This window comes from Cyanistes caeruleus, chromosome 1, assembly GCF_971803275.1.
Source record: "Cyanistes caeruleus chromosome 1, bCyaCae1.hap1.1, whole genome shotgun sequence".
Lineage (NCBI taxonomy): Eukaryota > Metazoa > Chordata > Aves > Passeriformes > Paridae > Cyanistes > Cyanistes caeruleus.
In genome coordinates, this window is record NC_141701.1 from 147,358,253 (window position 1) to 147,372,483 (window position 14,231).

Genomic DNA, 14,231 nt, shown 5'->3' on the forward strand with positions numbered 1-14,231 from the left:
CCCATGTGAAAAAGCTGAAGAAGACAAAAAAGGGGGAATTGTTTCCCATGAGCTCAGTAAGGACCAAATTACTTCAGGAAAGGCTGAGGTTACACAGGAGGAAAAAAATTCTGCAGGTGAAACTCTTAATACCCTGGGAGACTGGAGCACTGCAGCAAGAGGTTGGATGAGCATTTACCAGGAATACCATGGGTCAATTAACCACTGCCAAAGGCAGGAGGATGGATGGGATGGTGTGTGAAGATCTCTTCCAACATTAGCTCCCTGCTTGTACACTGGCAGGATGTGGGATGAGCTTTGTCCAGGAGAGTTACACCAGCATTTCCCCACAAGACAGGCACTTTATGGTGTAAAAACCAACTCTGCTCCCAATAAAGAAAGAAAGGAAAACTACCTTGTTATAGTGTCCAATTCATTACTCAATACAAAGCAACACAATAAAGTTGCACTTTCAATCCTAGTGCATCTGCCTTGCTCTATTTATACTGTGGTCTTGAGTGTTTATCATCTCCTGCTAATGGCGATAGAGGATTTGCCACAAAAACTTAATTATTTGCCTTCTCTGAGAGGGTATTTTTCCTGATTAAAGCCTTCCTGAGAGCAAGGCAGGAAGCACTCAGCCCCACCGGGCATTCTTATACCCTAACCACTGAAATCTGGGACAAAGGCCAATAATCTGGGACAAACTCTAAAAATACACCAAACACTCCAGGACATATTTTATTGGTCCTTCCACACATGCCTTGAGTGTGTCAGGAGGCACAAGGCCACAGGTAACAGTGAAAATTAACCCTGCAGTGCAGTCCAGCTGGCTGCAGCAGGGATATGGATGATTTTCTTCAGCAAAGCCATTTCAAAGGGACATGGCACCTCTGTAAGAACTTTCATGTTGTTAAATCTTAATTGTAACCAGTTTAAAAACCTCGAGTTAAGCTTTTTAAATAAAATACTGGAATTTGAAAGATGTTCTTCTGCCAACTAAATGCCTGGGGAGAGAGGAAGGTGAGGGAGCAGGAGAGATGACAGGCTTTGGCTCTAGGCTGCTGTAGCCACCATATGTGCTTTAAAAGACCTGCATTGCATTTCCAGGTAAAACACCAACACCTGAACACAATGTGGGTAAATAATTCCTGTCCTCTTTTACAGGGGATGGTGACTCTGCAGAGTCAAGGGCTGTTGTATTCCCAGGCTCTTTTTCAGGTGTTGCAAAACCCCAGAGGTTCTGCTGGCAGCCACCCAAAGGCACGCAGCACTTCAGGCTGCCCTGACCTGGCCCAGACACTCTCCGAGCTCAGAGCAGGTTTCACACCTCGCCCTTCCCCCTGACAGTGCCAGCAACGTGGGCTGTTGTGCACAGCAAGGTGGAACAACCAGAGCACATCAGCAGCTCCTGAGCCCCACGGCTGCAGTGTCACATCTTGGCTGGCCTCATGCCAACGATGGGGACATTTTCTTTAGCCCTTCTGCTTGTCACTCTCACTCAGAAGCTTTGTAGACAGCAAGAATGCAAGTAAAATGGGAGCTGCATTTATTTACGTTCAGCTTTTAATGGAAGGAGGACAGAATGCTTTATGGCCACAGAGCAAGAGATTAATAGACTGCCATTACTGGAGGCTGTCAGTCAATAGGGTTGTCACCAAGAAGTGATTCCAGTGTTACTACACCAATTTGGGAACACATTTTCCTGCCAGGCAACCAGCCAGTCTTAAACAGAGGAATTTTGCTGCCGTGGCACTTGGTAAACTGTTTGAATGGTCACGTACCATCAGCTGGTAGAAATACCTTCCACTGAGTTTAACCTGCATTGACTTCAACTGGCTGCAACACATGCTCTTGGAAGTTAGAAATATTTACTTTTTTATGAGCTACACCTCATCAATGCTGTTACTTGTATTTTACAGGGAATCTGAGGAGAGCTCAAAAGCAGGAGATGTCTAAATTTAGGAATGTAGTTTGCTTATATATATATATGTATATATCTCTCTAAACTGTGCTTTTCCTGACTTCTGGTCACTGTCTTTGGAGCAGGCATAGTTTTTGTACCTGAGGTTGAGAGAAGGCCCCCTGTGAGCTGAGAAAGCAGCACAGCCTGGTGCTCCAGAGGAATTAGAATGCTGGTTTCTCAACACTAAAAGGCACAGTACTGCTCGAGGGCATAAGACAAAGCTGGCAACCACAGGAGCCTTAAATACAGTGCATCTCAATGACAAAAATACCTGAAAGGAACCTCAAACATCAGGCAGTCAGTCCTTTAGCACTGTGAGCTGGGTTAAAAAGGGATAGAAAAGGCAGTCCTTTACCAATTAAATATATTTATTCTGTTATTGCAGAATTAGTCGTGTGGTGTACATTATCCTCCTTGTCTGAGCACAGGAGTCTCCAACTTGAGTGTAGGTGTGCTTTGGTACCCAGCAAGCTGGCATGACTTGGGGGTATGGATTAGAGCCTGGATTCTCCTTTTTGGGGGCAGGTAACACGCCAATGGCACGGTTACTATCCAGCATCAACCGTCCTCTAGAGCCTTCATGCAATTAAGTTCCCCACCCAAAAAGCCAGACAAGTTTTCCTGGATTTAAAGAGGAATAATTATACAATGACTGCTGGTTACAGTGGTAAAAATAATGACCTATGCCTCAGAAGTCCTAACAAAATCCATGGATGTGTAAAATGACACTAAAGCTCCGACCTGAACAAAGCTTTGGCACGTGGCTCTCATGCCAGCTGACATGTGCCAGTGGCTGGTATTTACACTCTAATCAAAATGCAGCTGAAAACCAAGGGAAAAGTTCAAATTCTGGGGGACAGCAAAACTGCTGGATTGTGGGCATTTTAGTAACAAATCCCTTTGCTCTGTAAATTCCCTGCTAATTTGTCAACATCTGATGCCTTGCTCTTTAGTCTGGAGCTAAGAAAAGCTATCAAAAAATATAGTTTAGGGCCCATTCTGTCTGCTGTATCACTTGCTATTTTTGCCAGACACATTGAAGACAGACTGCAAAGGGCAAATTTGTCAACATGGGTGGGTTTTTTTAGTGTGAAGCCCAAGGGCTCATACAGACAGTAGCAAAGACTATCTGCATCCACGTCTGGAAGTTCAGGCTCTGATTTCAAGCTGCTTCAAATATAGAAATTCCAACAAAGTTAATTGTAGCTGCATTATGGAGAGGTGATAGCAGTGAGTCCTTAGAAAGCTGGGGAAGGTCTAAATCTGCCTCAGTTGTGCTCCCTTTGGAGTTAGGCAAATCCACTGGGAGCAGAGGTTATTGCCCAGGCTAATTCTGGGTAAAAACCCCATCGGGAAATTCGGCCAGTGAGATTTGATTTTGTTGACCACACAGCAGTAGCATTCCTTGAAAATAAGGACAAAACTCTTGGTCAAAACCACCTTTTGTCCACATGTTGAGAACTGTGCAACATCATCATGATGTATCAACTGGTCTGTGCTTTTAAAAGCTTCCTAATTCTGCTCACAGCTGAGAACTTGCCTTACCGTTATATTAAGAAACAGCTCCATAGTGTGGGTTGGTTATTACCAGGAAGCGCTTAATTACAATAAAATGTGTAGTTAAAGTGACAATTTATTTACTCAAGGTTATGAATATAAATTGGTTTTTCTTACCCATGCATTTTGAAACGGGGAGGCAGAGGCTGGGATCCCAGGAGTTTCTTTAGGCTGGGTGATTTTCAGCCAGCAGCTTTAGGGACCAGTGTGGAAAGTGAAGCCTGTGAACCAGTTTGCTGCCTCCAGGCCATAGCACACAGCTCCCACCTGTTGCAAGTAATGTGAGTTTTGCTTAAGAAGTCTGGAAACAGGTCCCTTTAATTGCCCCAGAGCTCTGTAACCTGCAATGAACCAAAGCTGAGCTGAAAAATAAATCCCATTAGTGAACACTCAAAGAGATAATGAAAATGTTGGGCCCTCTCCTCCCAGTATTTTCCATGTTTTATAACACCTCTGTCAGTATAAATTTCCATTCACTGAAGAAATTACACTTCACGAGAGCTACAATAGGATTTTAAGATAAATGACATGCGAGCACTGCAGTTTTGTGCAGGCTTAAGTGATCCAAGTATCTTAATCACGTGCGCGGTATCAAAATACATGAATTTGACTTGTTACAAGAGTCACACGAGAAAGACTGTCATATGAGGCTGCAGAGCACAAACCATCTTAGCTAAAATTTATTTTAGGACAGGAGAGTTTTTTAACTGTTAAGTATAATTATTTAAAAGCAGTCTGAGCTGTTCAGCTCTAATGATAGTGAAAACAGAAAACAGCTCTTGAAAGCGCTGCTGGGAAGGGCTCTTGTGAGCACTGCCTGCTCTTAGCGCTCGCTGCCTTTATTCACCACTATTTCCGAAATTCTTGGAAGGCTGATGAAGTTTTTATGTGTCATCTTGCCAAAGCTGTAACATTATCTCCAGTGACAACACTCACTCCTGGGCTTTTGTGTCACAAGTAGAGAAAACATTTTAACTTTTCGAGCTGGTAAACACCTCCCTGTGAAACAAGATGGGAGGGAATTTAATAAATGAAACTCCAAGGGGCAGAAATCCCCTGGGGTGAAGCTCTCAGGGGTGGCTGGGTTTGCCCCGGTGCAGGAGCTGTGCCCGTCTCATCGGGTGGCTTTAGGACAACATCCCAAACGCCCTGCGCTTGTTTCCTCAAAAGCGATGACAGCCGTGTGATAAACGTGCTCCCGAGTCCCTGCCTGCGATTCAGGTGCTGTGAAACGCGGCTTTTCATAGCGCTGCGATTAAAAATAGCCCTGGCCAGGGAGTGTTTGGAGCCCGGGCAGGGACGCAGCCCAAGCGATCCTGTGTTACTCACCCTGCCTGCTCCCCAGGGCTGATGTTTTCTTGGACCGACCTAAATGTTTCGTTTTAGCTCATCATGGGGATGCTGGTACAGTGAAACACTAGGTCGTATTTTATCACCCCACACATTTCTCCATACTTCAGCCACGTGGTAGTTGTTTAACAACTTAATCCCCAGATGAAATAAGCAGGAATTTTGACCTATTATTTGCTTTCAAATGAAATAAGCAGCTTTATAGGAAATATTGACCCATTATTTGTCGCTTCTCTTGAGGTTCCAGATGCATCCTGAGCTGCTGTAGCCCACAGCCAGGACATTTATTTCTCCTTTGACAACTGTTTTGCATTCCCTTTCACATATTGCCTGGCCTTCTCAGTGATTTTTGCCACAAGCAAGTGACAAACATTTTGGTGGCAAACATTTTGGTGACAAAATCAGCCCTCACTGTGAGCAGATTAAGAAGCAACAAACCCAAACCCTACTTGTGCTTTCCTGAATAACCAGTGATCACCCCTGACCCATCCCTTTGACAGACACATCTTATTTTCTGTTCTGTGTGGCAGTATCCACCTTGCTTTTTGTGTGCCACAGAACTAGATCACAACTACATCTTTGTGGGCTTGCTTTTCCACCCTTTTTGCTCTAAATACAATTTTCTTGAGCCTTTTGCACAGCTTTTCTACATTGCCCTTCAGTGCATGTGTTAGCTGTAACTTTTCCCCCCCAAGAGTATCGTGTTTAAAGTCACGGCCACTGTCTTCCTGCCAATGTATTCCTCTTAACTTACAGGAAACCTATGAATAAGGTATGATACCATGAATGATACTATTAATCACTTTATTGCAACTGCACCCTGGAATCCCATTCACTGTCGAGACTTTGTTACGCAAGTGCTGTATGTATATAAAAACAGTCTCCAGCTTCAAAGTGCTTACAAGCCTTTGTAAAAGCCTCCTGAAGGTTTCTGTGAACTTGTTACTGTAAGAAGAAGAAGAAGAAAAAAAAATTACATAGTCTTCTTGGAACAAAATGCTTCTCAAACTTTTAGAAGAATGATTCATGTTTACTCTTATCTCCCTCCAGAGGAAAAAGAAAATGAGTTTAGGAATATTTTCAGCCTTAGTCCCCATCGGACGAATTTGAGGGAGCTGACCTGCGATTCACTGCTGTGCATAGCATCCATCTGTGCCACGTTCCTTTCTCCAGTGACTCACAGACCCACAGTCTTTGGAATGACCCAACTTCAGCATCTCCCCCTTTCTCTTCCACTAAGATTCCTTTGGTGCTCCCTTTAGCCATATTATTTAGTTAAAATAAATTGTGGAGAGTGCTCAATCCCTGTAATCCTGGCAATGGAGAAAACCTTATTAACCCTGAAATGCCCTAAAAATGGTTTCTGCTGATGTGTCCCTTCTGCTCTGGGGACCCTGGACAATGTCATTGAGCCACTGCTCCTGCTGGATCTTGGGGTCAAGGGGCTGTTGGGGTGCAGGGGCTCCAGGACACGAGCAGGGATCACACATTCCCACTGCCTGGAAGAGGATTGTTTTTTCTACAAGGATATGGTTTATTCCCAGCCCTGCTGGGGGCTGTGCTGCCCTCTCCACTGGGAAGGCAAGGGGCCAGAGAATTTCTCCAAAACAATGAAATGGCTTCGCCCTGTTCTACCCCCACCCTCCGCCCCATCCATAGCCCTGCTCTCCACCACTGCCTGACCCCAATCCCCCCCCAGCCACCCCCTGCCCTTAAAACCTCCCCCTGCCAGCCCCCTCTGCCATCCCCTGCCCCTGTTTGCCCTTCTCCAATTCCTGCTCCTAATGCCCCCAGTCATTCCCAGTCCCTAAACCTTCTGCCCTGCCACTCCCTGCCCCTAAACCTGCCCCCTGCAGCCTCCTGCCCCTAGACCTCACCACAGTCCCCTGTCCCTATCTACACACACCCTCTGCCACCCCCTGGCCTGATCCACTTCCCTAACCCTCGCCCCCTAGCCCTCTCCACCATTCCCTGCCCTATTTGCACTTCCCACAACCCCTGCCCCTAACCCCCCTAAGCCATCCCTGCCCCATAACCTGCCCCATTCACACACACACCTTCCACCACGCTCTTCCCCTAAACCTTCCTCTCTAGACACTGCCCCTAAAGCTGCCTCCCTACCCCTAAACCTCCCTTCCTCTCCTCCATGCCCCTAAATCTCCCCCCTTCTCCTAAACCTTCCCCCTGCAGCCCCTTGCCCAAAATCTGCTTCTATCCACACTGCCAAGTTCTATCTCTAAATCTCCCCCTTCCCCTCAAGCTTCCCCCAGCAGCATCCTGTCCCCAAACCTATCCACAAATATCCTCCACCTTGCCCTGTCCCTAAATCTTCTGCTCCCAAGCCCTCTGCCCCTAAATTTCTCCTGCCAGCCTGTTCCACTATCCCCTGCCCTATTTGCATTTCCCCCACCCTCTGCCCCATAGTCTCTTCCTGCCACCCCTATGCCCCTAAAACCTGCACCTATCCAAACACACAATCTCTGCCACCTTCTGGCCCTAAATCTCCACCTCCCCACAACCTTCCGTTCCTAAACCTGCCCCTATCCACAGACACCCTTCACACACTTCCCCTAAACCTCTCCTTCCAGCTCCTTCTCCTAAATCCTCTCCCAAACCTCCCCCCAGCAGTGCCCTGCCCCTTCCCACACACCCCCCTCTGCCTCCTTATGCCCTTAAATCTGTACTCCTACCCTCTGCCCCTAAATCTCTGCTCTGCAGCCCCCTGCCCCTGAACCTGCCCATGGCCACACTCATCTCCTCTGCCCCCAAACCTCTCCTCCGCAGCCCCCTGAACCTGCCCATGGCCACACTCATCTCCACAGCCCCCTGAACCTGCCCATGGCCACACTCATCTCCTCTGCCCCCAAACCTCTCCTCCGCAGCCCCCTGAACCTGCCCATGGCCACACTCATCCTCTGCCCCCAAACCTCTCCTCCGCAGCCCCCTGAACCTGCCCATATCCGCACACCCCTCCACAGCCCCCTGAACCTGCCCATGGCCACACTCATCTCCTCTGCCCCCAAACCTCTCCTCCACAGCCCCCTGAACCTGCCCATATCCGCACACCCCTCCGCAGCCCCCTGAACCTGCCCATGGCCACACTCATCTCCTCTGCCCCCAAACCTCTCCTCCACAGCCCCCTGAACCTGTCCATGTCCGCACAGCCCTCCGCAGCCCCCTGCCCATGTCCGCACACCCCTCCGCAGCCCCCTGCCCATGTCCGCCACCCCTCCACAGCCCCCTGCCCATGTCCGCACACCCCTCCGCAGCCCCCTGAACCTGCCCATGTCCGCCACCCCTCCGCAGCCCCTGCCCATGTCCGCACACCCCTCCGCAGCCCCTGCCCATGTCCGCACACCCCTCCGCAGCCCCCTGAACCTGCCCATGTCATCACACCCCTCCGCAGCCCCTGCCCCTCTCCGCCCGCCCCCGGGGCCTCCCCGCGGGGCGCGGCCGTGACGGGCAGCGCCGCTCCCCACTCAGCGCCCGCGGAGCCCCCGCGCCGCACCGCCCCCTCCAGCCCCTTTGTATCCAACATCCGGGTTTCCCCGCTGGCTCCGCGCTGGCTTCTCCCTTTTTTTTTTTAGAAGCCATTTTGGACGCGGTTCAGGTTTTTTTTTTTTTTTTTTTTTTAATTATTAAAAGAAAACCCCAAAACAACAACAACAACAACAAAACCCCAAGCCCCATCAAACCTCCCTTTCCCTTCCCCCTCCACGCTGTGTTTTATTTTATTCTCCCGCCTCCCCATCCCGCACATGGCACCTCCCGCCGCGCCCCCGCGCCCGCCGCCCCGCTCAGCCCCGCGATGCCGCGGCCCCCCGCCGCCTCCTCCTCCTCCTCCTCTTCCTCCTCCTCCTCCTCCTCCTCCGGACCCCGCGGCCGCCCCGCGCCCCCTCCGCCGGCCCTTGCCTGCCGCTCCGCAGCCTCCCGGGATGCGGGGTCCGTAAAAACCGCGCGCGGCCCCGCTCCTGCCGCCGCCCCGCTCGCTGCCGGCGCGGGGAGCGCGCGTGGGCTGCGCGGGGATGAGGAGGATGAGGATGAGGATGAGGAGGATGAGGAGGAGGAAGGGGGGGATGCGCGCGTGTGTGCGGGGGAGCGGGGGGAGCGCGCGCGGCTGCGCGGGCATTGCGCGGGAAGCGCGCGGGGAGGGCGGGGGCGGGGGCGTGTGTGCGCTCGCCCCTAGCTGCTGGGGGAGCCGGAGGGGCTGGGTTGGGAGGAGAAGGAGGAGGAGGGGGAAGGGGAAGAGGAGGAGGAGGAGGAGGAGGGGGAGTCGGTGTGTGGTGCACGCCGCGCTCCCAGCACAAAAGCCCAGGGAAAGAAACTCTTGGAAAGCTGGGAGCGAACGGTGCGGCCGGGCAGGAGCAGGTCGAACCGTCCGGCTCCGTTCGTCTCCACTGGATAAATTTTGCAACTGCGAAGGAATTAAATCCGATTTTCTTGTTGTTGTTGTTTTTTTTTTCTTTCTTTCTTTTTCCCACCCCCTACCCCCAGGATTTTTTTCTTCTTTTTTTCTTTTTGAGAGCGAGAGGGAAGGGAGAGACGCTCTTCTCCCCCCCTCTTTTCACTCGCTCGATCTTTTTATTTTTATTTTTATTTTTGTTTCCCTTGGGGTAGAGGTACACACGAGGAAAAAAAAAAAAAAGTAAAGGACTATGTTTGCTTCGTGGCTGACTTTCGCCGTGCTCTGGGGAACTTTCTGTGCAGGTAAGAGCCTTTCGGCGTGTTTACCTCCCGCTCGGGCTCTCGGTCGCGTCTCCAAATGCAGAATTGAATGGGCCGTGCGATTATTTGCAGCCACCCTCCAGCACCCTCCGAAGCAGAGCACAGCACCCGCGCTGGGGAATCACCCCACCGGCTTCATTGCCAATATTATTATTATTATTATTATTATTATTATTATTATTATTATTATTATTATTATATTTTTTCTTTTCACTCCCTCGCCCTCCCTCTCTGTTTTCTCCTTGCTCGCAGGACGAGCCTTCCCGTGCTGCTTTTTGTTCCCTCCAGGCAGCCTGTGGGAATTCATGGCAATGTAAACACGGCGCGATCTCGAGGAAACTTTGATAAAATGGGCATTTACTTCTGGGCGGGGGCGTGAGGGAGAAGCCGAGGAGGTTGCGGCGGGGGGACGAGTTGGGAGCGGCGGGAGCAGAGCTGGGGTCGCTCCGGAATGCAGCGGGGTCTCGCAGGTAGCGCCCATGTGAGCGCTCCGCTCCTGCCGGGCTGCGGTTGTGTAACTCGGGGGGGGGGGATGTGGGGGACCCCCCTCCGCCCCGAAGGGACCCCCCGGTTCCCCACAGCCCCCCGGGACCCCGCGGTCCCGTAGGGGTTAGCACGGAATGAGCCTATTGGGGCTGGCGGGGAGCCGGGAGAAAGTTGGGAGAAAGGGGGTGTGTGCGGCGGGGGCTGCCTGGGGAGCATCCCTCCGGAGGAGGCTTCTGCTGCCGAGGAGGGTGTTTGTTTTGTATCTTCTTCATCCCGTTTATTTTGCGGACATGGGCTGGCCCCCAAACTTCATCTCCAACCTGCGGGGCGCGCGTCGTGCCGAAGGACGCGGGTGGAAGTTCGCTCAAAGGCCGGGCACAGCCGGGGCAGTTGGAGGGGGCACCCGGGCAGCGCTTGGGGAGGCGGGGAGGGGTCTCCATGGGGTGCCCCATCCCGCAGCCCTCGGGGGGGCAGGAGGGGTCAGACCCGCTCTGCTGCCCCCAGCAGTGAAAACGCGGGCACGCTGGAAATCCCCGCGCTCCCCACTTTCCCTCCTTGTTTTAATTATTGTTTACATTATTATCATAATTTTCCCTATTATTTTTTTTTTTTATTATTATTATTATTATCGCTGCATTTTCCTCAGAAGAAATCGGTGCTGCAGCAATTTTGCCTCCTCCCCCCTCTCGCCTGGGCAGCACGACCCCCGCGGGGCTGAGCCCGCAGCCCCCCGCCCCGGCTCTGGGCAGTGACTTGTGAGGTTCCCGCAGCTCCCGGCCGGGGGCTGGGGGTCCTGGGAGGGCCGAGCGGAGCCTGCTCGTGCCCGGGGGTTCCCGGGGGCAGGCAGCGATGCTGCAGCCGTGCCCGCTCGGCGATGGACAGCCGGGGAGTTGCCGGTGGCTTTGCCATCCGCCGGGGCACGGGTGGGGGCCCGGGGGTTTCCCCGCGTGTGCGTGGCCGTGTCCCCCGGCCCGGGGAAGGCGCTGCCCGGCGGGGCCGAGGAGCGGAGCGGGGGGCGCGGAGCCGGCCCCGGGGCGCTCCTGCAGCCGGGCTTCCTTTGTTCCGAGTGCCCATTAAATATGCGCTGCCACCGCCTGCCTCTGCCATTACCGGCGGTGCCAGCGCTTCGTTATTTTTTAAGTCACACCGAAAGTGCGTGCGAGTGGCAATAAAAAGGGAGCGGACAATAAAAAAAAAAAAAAAATTAAAAAATTAAAAAAAAAAAAAATTGAAAAAATCTTAATGTCTTAGTGAGCGAAGCCAGCTCGCGCTTTTTTATCTGATGGCTGGGACACTTGTACGCAGCTTTGTTTCCATGTGTTGGGAAGGGGGTTGTGCGGGTTTGTATTTACATAGCAGTGCTGAGGAGAGCAGGTATTTTGGAAGGAGAAGGCGGGGGGGTGGAAGGGGGGTAGTGTGTGTGCCAGCAGCATTCCTGGTGCTCGGCGTTGCTATCATCACAACAGCTCTCCTGGCTGGAAAATTCTATTATGTGCATAAAGGAGATTTATGGTCAATGTATTTTCTTTCCATATATCTTGGAATCCTTTTATCTCGGGTGATTCAATAAAAGAGATGGCTTCCGGATTTTTTTGGTTTTGTTTTGGGTATGGCGTTGGGTTTTTGTTAGGTTTGGTTTTGGTATTTAACCTGATCCTATGGCTCTGTGCGCAGAGTGACTGAAATCTAAGTTGGAGGAAAAAAAGCAATTGCTTTAAAAAAAAAAAAAAAAAAAAAAAGCACCCTGAAATCTTCTTAAATGTATCATGTTATGAAAAAGATAATCTGACAGGGCATACCTGAATTTTTTCTCCCCTTCTGAAAATACAATAGAGAAACCCTAGAAAATGCATATAATTCTGTTTATTTGGAAAGGTCCTTTTGAATCACTAAATCAGTGCATTAGCCATTCTGTAAATCCCTCCCTCTCTTTTAAAGCCTTTCTTGTGATATTTATGAGTATTTATCAATGTGATCTTCATTGTCCAGTTTTCCCTAAAGCTGTTCAGTAAAAAAAAAAAAAAAGAAAAGAAAAAAAAAAGAGGAAAACAAGCTGAGATACCCAAAGTTGGAATGTGTTGCTGGGATTCAGAGCACCGGGCTTTGCTCAAAGTATGTCTTTTGTGTGTGTACATGTTAGGGCTCTGTGAAAGTGGTGGGCTTTTCGAAAATCGCTTGACCTCCATTGTTGATGCTTCTCATCTCTACCTTGGCTGGCTGTAACAAAGCAAGCACGGGCTGCTGTTCTTTAAAAAAAAAAAAAATAAAAAAAAAATCTGTTATGCTTCATTTTTTGGAATACTGAGGATTCATTGAGGAAAACATTATGCTTATTTTTAGCCCTTTGTTTGCAAATTCTCTGCAGCCCAAATGTTCAGAAATCATGTTTTAATCGATGAGCTTCAGAAAATACAGAAGGTGTAAAAGGATTTTTGTTGCAGAATGCATTGTTAACATGTTTTCCAAGCCATTACATTACTTTTATTTCAGTACAAGTTTAAGTAATGCCATGCAGCAATGAACTGTGCTGCAAATGGATATGGTCTCCTCTTTCACTGTCTTGTATTTATCCTCTTGTGCTTGAGAAAGGGAATAAAACTGGCTTCATTAGCTTGCTAATTAAACACAATGAAGTGCGTGGCCCAAGGTTAATGGCAATGGCCTTTAAAAACACAAAACTCTTGAACAGGTGTTTAGGATATATATTTTTTTAATCTGCTATCAAATCTGGATAATTATACCACTAAGATAACCACTGTCAGAGTTCTGTGGAGAAGAAAATGCCGTGTTCGAGATGCCAGTGATCAGTGTATTATTTTTAGTGGCATTATTTATAAACACCTCTCAGGTCCTGCACAACCTGTGGTTTAGCTCCCCCCTTCTCCTCCCCTCTCCATTTCGAGGCATCTCCTGCATCTTCCCTTCGCTTCCCGTGGACCAAGCAGCATTAAAAACCCCATATCCCAGGGCCAGAGTGAGGGTGTACCCTGGGCCTGGGGAGTTAGCTGAAGTATTTACAGGCTGTAATTTCTGCCATTGCTGGTGCCTTTGAGCAGCCCGTGCAGGCTGTGAGGCTCCTGCTCGCTGGATGCGATGGGAAGAAGCAGCCAATTAAAGCGGAGGGCTCGCACGCCCCACGTTCGAGCTGTCACCAGCCTCCTGTCCACTCTGCTCTCCATCAGCTAAAACACGCTTGTCAGGCTTTTTTGTGCTCCATGTGACGCAACAGTTGTGGACCTCCCCTGCTGACACTGAATAGATGGTAGAGAAGAAAGAAACAGGCCAGCCTCACTGTTTTTTCCTTCTCCCCCCCCTCCTTTTTTTTCTTTTTTTTCTTTTCTGTTTTGTTGTTGTTTTTGTTCTCCTCTCTCCCTCCCACCATTTTCCTGCTTCCCCATGCACACAGACCTTGCTTTGCAGATCAGCCTAGGAGGGTTCCCTGCCTTCCCCAGTTCTGGGTAGCAGGAGCAGTGCACAGGTTGAGCTGGAAAAGGGCACCTTTTGAAATGTTGGTAATGGGATGATGGGACCAGCCTGGGAATCCTGCTGCTGTGCTTTTCATCGTCCCTGTTTGTGGGGTGGGTCCTCCTGCAGTAGTGCTACAGGTGTAAAAGGAACCAAAGCATGCTTATCTTTATTTATCAAGGGTGAAGAAGGTGGGTGGCAGAGATTTTTTGAGGCTGGGCACCTGGCAAGGGTGTGTTTGTGTGCTCTGCCCAAAGGCAAAGTTGCCTGTTCCTAGAAAGCCATGACACCCTTAAAATAAAATAAATAGAAGTCAAGTTTATTCCATGTTTGGGACCTTGTAGCAGAAGTTGTTTTGGCCGTCATGTTCCAGGACCTGCTTTTAGAAACATTTCTAAAATTTAGTGTTAAAAGTAGTTGACCTTGTGGTGCTGCACTAGAACAGTCAGAATTAAACTGGATTTTAGGAGCAGGGGATCTTTCAAGCCCCATGAAATGTAGCACCTTTCTATCAAACACACCCAGGACAGTGGTCTGAAAGTTGCAAAAGCGACTTGTTAATCCTCTGCTTCTGGCTCTGCAGGGCCCAGGCAAGGAAAGACCCTGATGCTCTGATGTCTCCTTATGGTGCCTGCCAGCCCTTGCCTGGAAATCTGTGTGTCCAGCCCTGTCAGCCTGCACTGGAGAGGTGTGGCTGCAATTT

At 50.0% G+C, this 14,231-nt stretch overlaps 1 protein-coding gene across 1 annotated transcript in view; it reads left to right on the forward strand.

The window, feature by feature from the left end:
* The first annotated feature begins 9,052 nt into the window (after positions 1–9,052).
* ACVR2B (activin A receptor type 2B) overlaps positions 9,053–14,231 on the forward strand; it is a 97,041-nt gene continuing 91,862 nt past the window's right edge. The window contains exon 1 of the mRNA XM_086866159.1: positions 9,053–9,559. Coding sequence (XP_086722285.1) covers positions 9,508–9,559 — 52 coding nt within the window. The 5' untranslated portion in view covers positions 9,053–9,507. The remainder of the gene's footprint in view (positions 9,560–14,231) is intronic.